This window comes from Hyla sarda, chromosome 4, assembly GCF_029499605.1.
Source record: "Hyla sarda isolate aHylSar1 chromosome 4, aHylSar1.hap1, whole genome shotgun sequence".
In the NCBI taxonomy this organism is placed as follows: domain Eukaryota; kingdom Metazoa; phylum Chordata; class Amphibia; order Anura; family Hylidae; genus Hyla; species Hyla sarda.
The window spans coordinates 308,095,745-308,104,900 of NC_079192.1; the positions used below are offsets into that span (position 1 = coordinate 308,095,745).

The 9,156-nt window shown below is 44.0% G+C and overlaps 1 protein-coding gene across 3 annotated transcripts; it reads left to right on the forward strand.

Moving 5' to 3' along the window:
- Positions 1–475: 475 nt before the first annotated feature.
- Positions 476–8,705, forward strand: LOC130369476 (speedy protein 1-B-like). Of its 3 annotated transcripts, none has more exons than XM_056574808.1 (5): positions 476–629; positions 3,996–4,165; positions 7,568–7,850; positions 8,136–8,304; positions 8,387–8,705. In XM_056574808.1, exons 3-5 carry the CDS (start codon positions 7,780–7,782, stop codon positions 8,606–8,608), a joined length of 462 nt encoding a protein of 153 aa, XP_056430783.1. In that variant the 5' UTR covers positions 476–629; positions 3,996–4,165; positions 7,568–7,779; the 3' UTR covers positions 8,609–8,705. The 3 variants fall into 3 exon arrangements, with proteins under 3 accessions (XP_056430783.1, XP_056430782.1, XP_056430784.1); XM_056574807.1 differs by lacking the exon at positions 476–629 and adding an exon at positions 2,555–2,798; XM_056574809.1 differs by lacking the exon at positions 476–629 and adding an exon at positions 2,555–2,735.
- Positions 8,706–9,156: the final 451 nt, after the last annotated feature.

Genomic DNA, 9,156 nt, shown 5'->3' on the forward strand with positions numbered 1-9,156 from the left:
ATTACTATGAAATAATGAATCTCATTCATCTCGTGTCCTTTATAACAGATACATTGAATGCTCAGGATAACATATCACATAGCACATTTTTATCATGACTTTTATGTTGAGGTTTTTATGTATTTTTTAACTTTGGCTTCCAATGTTGCTGTTTTTCAACCATCAGTTCATTGGGACGATGCAATCATAGCGCAGGCCCATGTAACATATTGTACTGCACTATCCAATAGCCAGACCCATCGACCAATAGGATCGCAGGGTTTTACAAATAAACAACAACAGAAAATGACAGTTGGTGCCAGTCTGCGATTGCTCTTCTAGAGTTGAGACCGGCTCCTTATTTCTCTGCGAGAAGTGACTTTTTTGGACAGCGACCCCCATCAATTTCTACAGATTTTGAGGAGAGGAGGAGAGGCGAGGAGGAGGCGAGTAGGAGGCGGAGGAGAGGAGGAGGCGGAGGAGAGGAGGAGGCGGAGGAGGAGAGGAGGCGGAGGAGGAGAGGAGGAGAGGAGAGGAGGAGAGGCGAGGAGGAGGAGAGGCGAGGAGGAGGAGGCGGCGAGGAAGAGAAGAAAAGGCGACACCATGAGGAAGAGGAAGAGAGAACTGACAGCCCTTTATGAGGAGGAGTGGTAAGTATAAAGGACACATCACTACACCATTTTATAGGGATACATTTACAGACAGTCTTCAAAAACTAAGAGTTGTTTTTCTGCCATCCACTAGGGGAAGATTTATCAAAAATGTAGAGAAAATGTTGACCAGTTGCCATAGCAACCAATCAGCTTCCCCCCTTTTTCAGAGGCCTTTTTAAAAAAAGAAATTAAAAAAGCAATCTGATTGGTTGCTATGGGTAACTGCAACACTATTCTCAGCCAAACGTTTTGATAAATCCCCCCCAGTACTGTCTATGATGTTTTTTTTCTTTTCTAACGTTTGCACTGAGCATGTCCCATAAACTGTCATGTGCAGTGCAACCACACTACTGAGCCTCCATGTATAACTGCTACTAGTGTATATGCTAATTGCCCCTAATGTTATATGTGATAACTGCCCCCCTAATGTTATATATGATAACTGCCCCAGTAATGTTATATGTGATATCTGCTCCCCTAACGTTATATGTGATAACTGCCCCCCTAATGTTGTATGTGATAACTGCCCCCCTAATGTTATACGTGATAACTGCCCCCTAATGTTATATGTGATAACTGTCCCTAATGTTATATATGATAACTGCCCCCCTAATGTTATATGTGATAACTGCCCCTAATGTTATATGTGATAACCGCCCCCCTAATGTTGTATGTGATAACTGCCCCCCTAATGTTATATGTGATAACTGCCCGCCTAATGTTATATGTGATAACTGCCCCCCTAATGTTATATGTGATAACTGCCCCCCTAATGTTATATATGATAACTGCCCCCCTAATGTTATATGTGATAACTGCCCCTAATGTTATATGTGATAACTGCCCCCCTAATGTTATGTGTGATAACTGCCCCTAATGTTATATATGATAACTGCCCCCTAATGTTGTATGTGATAACTGCCCCCCTAATATTATATGTGATAACTGCCCCCCTAATGTTATATGTGATAACTGCCCCTCTAATGTTATATGTGATAACTGCCCCCCTAATGTTATATGTGATAACTGCCCCCCTAATGTTATATGTGATAACTGCCCCCCTAATGTTATATGTGATAACTGCCCCCCTAATGTTATATGTGATAACTGCCCCCCTAATATTATATGTGATAACTGCCCCCCTTAATGTTATATGTGATAACTGCCCCCCTAATGTTATATGTGATAACTGCCCCTCTAATATTATATGTGATAACTGCCCCCCTAATGTTATATGTGATAACTGCCCCCCTAATATTATATGTGATAACTGCCCCCCTTAATGTTATATGTGATAACTGCCCCCCTAATGTTATATGTGATAACTGCCCCTCTAATATTATATGTGATAACTGCCCCCCTAATGTTATATGTGATAACTGCTCCCCTAATGTTATATGTGATAACTGCCCCCCTTATGTTATATGTGATAACTGCCCCCAATGTTATCATAGTTGGGCAGCTATATGTATCATACCACCAGAGGAATTTAGATTAAGAAGTTTTCTGGGACTTTTCCATTTATGGTCCATCCTCAGGACTGGCTATTAATGTGTTGTTGGTGGTGGACCAACACCAGGCACCTCACCCCTGCCCTACAGCTGTTTGGCAGAGCCATGGGGGGAGATTTACCAAAACCTGTCCAGACAAAAAGCTGCTGAGTTGCCCATAGCAACCAATCAGAGCGCTTCTTTCATTTTGCAAAGGCCTTTTCAAAAATGAAAGAATCGATCTGATTGGTTGCTATGGGCAACACAGCAACTTTTCCTCAGGACAGGTTTTGATAAATCTCCCCCCATGATGGTTTTCACATATAAACAATGGAGGAGATTTATCCAAACCTGGGCAGAGGAAGAGTGGTGCAGTTGCCTATAGCAACCTATCAGATTGCTTCTTTTAAAAAATGAAAGAAGCAATATGATTGGTTGCTATGGGCAACTGCACCACTCTTCCTCTACACAGGTTTGGATAAATCTCCTCCAATGACGGGAGATAGAGAAGAGATTTTGGGTCATTCTGAAATGCTGGTGCCAGGTCACTGCAGCACAGCCCCCATTCAATTTAATGGAACTAAGATTTGACAGCAGTGGATAGACCATAAATGTAAATGTCCCAGAAAACCACTGGAAAATCTCTTTAATATATATGATAACTGCCTCTTCAATGGTAAATGTGATTTCTGACCCAGTGTTATACGTGATAATGCCACTATTTTTGTTTCGATAATGCCACTATTTTTAGGCCTTTTCGATCGCTTTTTATACATTTTTTTCTGGTACATGAAGTGACCAAAAATCTGCAATTCTGCTATTTTTTTTACATTTACGCCATTAACCGTGCAGTTTTGTTACCATTGGACATTTCTGCATGTGGCAATACTTAAAGGGGTACTCCACCGCTAGGCATCATGGGGGAGATTTATCAAAACCTGTCCAGAGGACAAGTTGCCCAGTAACCCATAGCAACCAATCAGATCACTTCTTTCACTTTGCAGAGGCCTTGTTAAAAATGAAAGAAGCAAGCTGATTGGTTGCTATGGGCACCCTATCCCCTATCGCTGGGACACCCGTGACCTCTGCGCACTGACCCGTGACACCCCGTGTTCTGAACAAATGCCAAGTTCTGGCGGCAGTGGTCGTGATGTCACGCCATTCCCCCTAGTGATGTCACGCCCCCCCTTCGATGTCTATGGGAAGGGGTGTGACGGCTCCCATAGACATGCATGGAGGGGATGTGGCGTTTTTTCTTTTAGATTTTTTACATTTTTTTTTACAGCATTCAATGTGTAGCATGAATAATTCAATTATTTTATTATTTGGGTCATTATGAATGTGGCGAAACTCAATATGTTTTTTAAATTTTTTATGTTGTTTTCAGAAAAAGTTGATGCTTTTTTTTTATTTACATTTTATTTTTAAGAGCCCTACAAAGGGACTGACAGCGATCAGTGTGGAAACTCCTCACATGCAGCTTTCAGGATTTGACTGATGTATATGAAGGGTTAATCTACTAGAAGAGGTTCCTCCGCTCCTTGTAGCTCCAGCAGGAGCCCGACTATCATACTGATCCCTGCACGGTAGACCCGCATTGCCTTATGATAGCACTGAAAATATGGTGGGCAAGACTAGGGACCCTTAAAGGGGTACTCCACTGATCTGTACAGATGCCCGGCATTCTGCCACGCCCCCTCCCATAGACATGAATGGAGGGGGCGTGGCTTGATGTAACGAGAATATAATGTTGTACCATATGGTCTCATAGACTTCCATGGTGTCATATTATGGCTCCTTATAACTGGGATGGCCCATTATTTGGTCGGGTGCATGAGGCCCAATACTATAGATGTTATCTCTTCTATCACAGTTCAGCATCTGCCACCCAGGAGGAGTCGGAGAAGACGGAGGACCAGCCAAAGGAGGAGACGGACGGCGAGCCAAAGAAGAAGAGGGAGCAGACGGACAACAACCGCAGGGAGACCACTGATGACGCCATCCTACAGCCGGAGGAACGAGCCGCTTTTTACAGACTCCTGGGTAACAATACATTTTTCTTTCAATGACAAAAAGTATAATATTTTATCACATGATAAAATAAAGTGTTCTTCTCCCATTAAAGATGCCCCCCCCCCCCAAGGAGATAGATAGTTGCCCCCAGTGTAGATAGGTTCTGCCAAGGGGTAGATAGTGGTTCCCAGTGTAGACAGGTGCCCTCCAGGAGGTAGATAGTAGTTTCCAGTGTAGATAGGTTTCCACCAGAGGTAGACAGTAGTAATGAGCGGCAGGGGACATATTCGAATTTGCAATATTTCACTATGTTTTTTTTCATGCGAAAATTTGTAATGAAGTTCGCATAGTGCGCATGCGCAATTATATCTCCAGTGTGCCGATATTCGCATAGTTGTCTCCAGTTGTCTCCAGTGTAGATAGATTCCCCCCCAGAGGTAGATAGCTGCCCTCCAGGAGGCAGGTAGTTGTCTCCAGTGTAGATAGATCCCCCCAGAGGTAGATAGCTGTTCCCAGTGTAGACAGCTGCCCTCCAGGAGGCAGGTAGTTGCCTCCAGTGTAGATAAATTCCCCCCCAGAGGTAGATAGCTGTTCCCAGTGTAGACAGCTGCCCTCCAGGTGGCAGGTAGTTGTCTCCAGTGTAGATAGATTCCCCCCCAGAGGTAGATAGCTGTTCCCAGTGTAGACAGCTGCCCTCCAGGTGGCAGGTAGTTGTCTCCAGTGTAGATAGATTCCCCCCCAGAGGTAGATAGCTGTTCACAGTGTAGATAGCTGCCCTCCAGGAGGCAGGTAGTTGTCTCCAGTGTAGATAGATTCCCCCCCCAACCCCCCCCAGAGGTAGATAGCTGTTCCCAGTATAGACAGGTGCCCTCCAGGAGGCAGGTAGTTGATCCCAGTGTAGATAGGTTTCCCCAAACGTAGGCATTTTTCCCACAGTATAGACAGGTGCCCTCCAGGAGGTAGATAGTTGCCCCAATTGTAGACATGTCCCTGTCACCCAAAATGTTTAATTAATTAAATACATATATAATTAAATGTCGCGAATTGTTCGCCGGCGAAAAGTTCCCGGCGAATTTAGCATGTTCACGTTTGCCTCGCCGGGCGAACATTTGCGATCTGCCCCCTATACTTTAACCTTGCAGTAAACTTTGACCCTGTGAGTCAGAGTCAGCAGACGCATTACAGCCAATCAGCAGCAGTCCCTCCCTTCCAGACCCTCCTACCTCTTGCACGGACACCATTTTAGCCTCATTCAGCATGCTGCAGGCTTAGAAAGTGGAGGGTCAGAGAAGCTGCTCCTGCTGTATAGGGAAAGTGATAGCTAGGTTGCTGCTAGGTGGTGTATTCAGGGTCTAGTTTACTTCTAAAGCACTAGTGTAACATCTGCTTTAAGGACAGCACCCAAAAAAGCCCTTTTTAGGGCTGAAAGATATCAGTCCTGGTTGGGAGGGAACCGCTGGTATTAAGGGGTACTCCAGAATCAAACTTAAGTTCCTTCAAGCAACTAACTACTACAGTATTCAAAGAGCTGAAAGATATCAGTCCGTGTGTCTTGCAACACCTGGGGGCACCCTGGTTGGGAGGGAACCGCTAGTTAAAAGGGGTACTCCAGTATAAAACTTAAGTTCCTTCAAGCAACTAACTACTACAGTATTCAAAGGGCTGAAAGATATCAGTCCGTGCATTTTGCAACAGCTGGAGGCACCCTGTTTGAGGACCACTGCTTAAAAGGGGAACTCCGCTAGCAAGCTTTTTTGCTCATTGTCACACTAGTGCAAATCACATTAGATGTGACAGTTGTGCAAATAAAATAAAAACTTTTTTGGCTGTTAAATAAAATCAGTCGTCACTGTCAGTTCACGTCACAGTTGCCATTTTTTTTGCCTGCAGGGCAAATTGTGTCACCCTAGTGCAAATCACATTAGGTGTGACAGTTGTGCAAATTAACCAAACAATTACAGGTAGAGGAAGGCCACCCCGCAGGGGCCGTCGTGGTGCTGGGATTCCCTTTGGCCCTAGAATCAGAGGCCACGTACCCTGAACCCCCAAAGTTCTGAGGACTTAGTTGACTGGCTATCACAAGACACCAAATCTACTACAGCTTCCGCTCGGAACCTTGACGCACCATTCTTCTCCTCCTCTAGCTTAGCTTCGGGCACCTCTCATGCTACCAGAACCACGCATTCCATGCTTGGCAGCCGTCACCAGGTTTACCCAATGTGCAGTGTAGGTGATATACCTGCTCTGACCATGCCAGTGAGGTGCTTGATTTGTGACAGCCCGACACGTTGGAATTCAACACTCCTAATGTTCGGTTGGGTTCAAATCCCACTATGTGCTGCCTCAAAGGGGGCTCTAACTATGTGCTGCCTAATATGGGGGAATCTTATGTGCTGCCTAAAGGGGAGCTCTAACTATGTGCTGACTAACATGGGGGAATCTTACTATGTGATGCCTAAAGTGGGGGGATCTAACTATGTGCTGCCTAAAGGGAGGCTCTAACTATGTGCTGCCTAATATGGGGGAATCTATGTGCTGTCTAAAGGGGGGAATCTAACTATGTGATGCCTAAAGGGGGGCTCTATATGCTGCCTAAAGGGTGCTAAAGCACGTTGTTATTCCAAACCATTTAGGAATAATAGGTGATTTATGCCCTTTATGGATTAAAACCAGACTCTGCATTGACTATGTAATTTTCCATGGGAGTTTTGCCATGGATCCCACTCCAGCATGCCACAATCCATTTGTTAGTCCCCTTGAAACAACTTTTAAATCACTATTGTGGTCAGAAAGAGTCCCTGTGGGTTTTAAAATTCGCCTGCCCATTGAAGTCAAAGGTGGTTCGCGAACATTTGCGGAAGGTCGCGTTTGCGGTTCGAGAACCGAAAATTTTATGTTCGCGACATCACTATTTACGTTCTCTTTACTGCCTTACCAACATGGACGTCCCTTGGTTCACACAGAGTGATGTTACCCTGTGTGTGTCTGAGCCGGAGACAGTGGGCAGAGGTCCTGCACCTCTCCCAACCTGCAACCAGGGAAAGTGCCCTCGACCCATAATTCTAGAGATCTCCAGCAGTTCTGCCACCCTGCCGGGCTAGGAAGATGGTGGTTCCCTAGGCAGGTGCCTACTCAGCCAACCCCCAATCTTGGCCCTATGAAACAGACATATACATCGTAAATAAAGATCAGTATTATCATAGCCCTAATACTGAGGTCCATGTTCTTCAGGAAAGATAATGTTCCCTCTACAGAACCTTCTCTCTGCTGCTCTGGTGCTTCTGTACAATGTATAGTATGGAATATAGTGTATATTGTGTCAGTGACTGTATACACACATGTATATGTATATTATATGTAGAATTGTTATAGATAGTATAGAAGATATTGATTGAATAAATAAAAATAATGATATCTCTGTTATTTTTGTAGATGAAGGACACATCCAGCTATTTCTAGGCAGGGACAGCTGCTATAAGATCGCGGACAAGGTAGTATATAAAGGGAAAGAATAGATGTTGTACAGATAGAAGTAAATACAGGGATATGCTGGAGACATACAGGTACTGTATAATAGAATGTATTTAGATAAGAAATGTATTACCAGCCTCTAACTCTTCTTCTCCCTCTAGTATCTCCTGGCCATGGTCCTCATCTACTTCCGAAGAGCCAACCTGCGTACGGAGGAATATAACACCTACTTCTTTCCAGCGCTGTGAGTTTTTATTAATGTTATTGCATATATACACATCTATATAAATATATATATATATATATATATATATATATATATACACATATCTATATAAATACATAAATATATATATATATATATATATTTATAAACATTAATATAAATACATATAAATATATATATATATATATATATATATATATACACCGGGCACTCTGTATTGTAATATTACTACCAATGGTTCGTCTCCTCTTTCTCTTGTGAAATGTGTATAATTTTTATTTATTTATTTTTTCTTCCTTTTAGGTTTCTTGCCAACCAGTTTGAAGAGGATGAGATGTTTCGACGCGAGATCTACCCCTGGGCCCTTGGACCGATGTGGACGGCGATGAAGACCTGGATGCTACACCTGCGGAACCTGCTGCTCCTCCGGATGAGATTCCACGCTTGGGTGACCAGAGACACCTGTGATCGGGTCAGTGACATAAAATAAAAACTATACACTAGGAATGAAAGTCTGTGTTTATTATAACAATGTATATTGTGATTAATTCTAGATCATGGCACAAGACCCCGAGTACTGGGCATGGAAGAGAGAGCGGAAGGAACATCACGGCTGGGCCATACGCTGGTACCGGAGGGATCCTGGAGAATACATCCCGAGAGGCCCATGGTGGATCCCTCCCGCCTGCTCCATCTGTATCACCGATCTGCAGCCTTGTGCCGGGGAAGAGAACACCAAGCGAAGAAGGACGAAGAAAGAAGAACAGAACGGATGAAGACCAAGCCGCCCTAGATGTATTCTTAAGGTCACGTTCCCACTTGGCATATACGTAGCGTATTTGACGCTGCGCAAAGTCTGCAGAAGCAGCGGGAAATACGCTGCATATCCCTCGCTCACATACACACAAGGCTTTCTGGCGGCAGCCCTATGTGCGCAGTGAGTTTTGGAGGCGGGGCTCCACCTCCAAAACTCACTGCAAACAAAGGGCTGCCGCTAGAAAGCCTTGTGTGTATGGTGAGCGAGGGATACGCAGCGTATCTCCCGCTGCTGCTACAGATTTTGTGCAGCGTGAAGTATTCTGCATACACGCCAAGAGGGAACGTGCCCTTATAGTATATTTATTGTTACAATTAATGCACACACTAAATCACTGTACACAAATCACTAACACAAAATACATACACATTAATTCCCTACACACTATCACTACATACACATTCATCCCCTACACACTTTTACTACATACACATTCATCTCCTACACACAATCACTACATACACATTCATTCTCTGCACACTATCACTAAATACACATTCATTCCCT

Coding starts and splice junctions, on each gene's coding strand:
- LOC130369476 (XM_056574808.1), top strand. CDS start 7,780: ATGGTCCTCATCTACTTCCGAAGAGCCAACCTGCGTACGGAGGAATAT. Junction 7,851..8,135: donor ACCTACTTCTTTCCAGCGCT/GTGAGTTTTTAT, acceptor TCTTCCTTTTAG/GTTTCTTGCCAACCAGTTTG. Junction 8,305..8,386: donor CCAGAGACACCTGTGATCGG/GTCAGTGACATA, acceptor GATTAATTCTAG/ATCATGGCACAAGACCCCGA.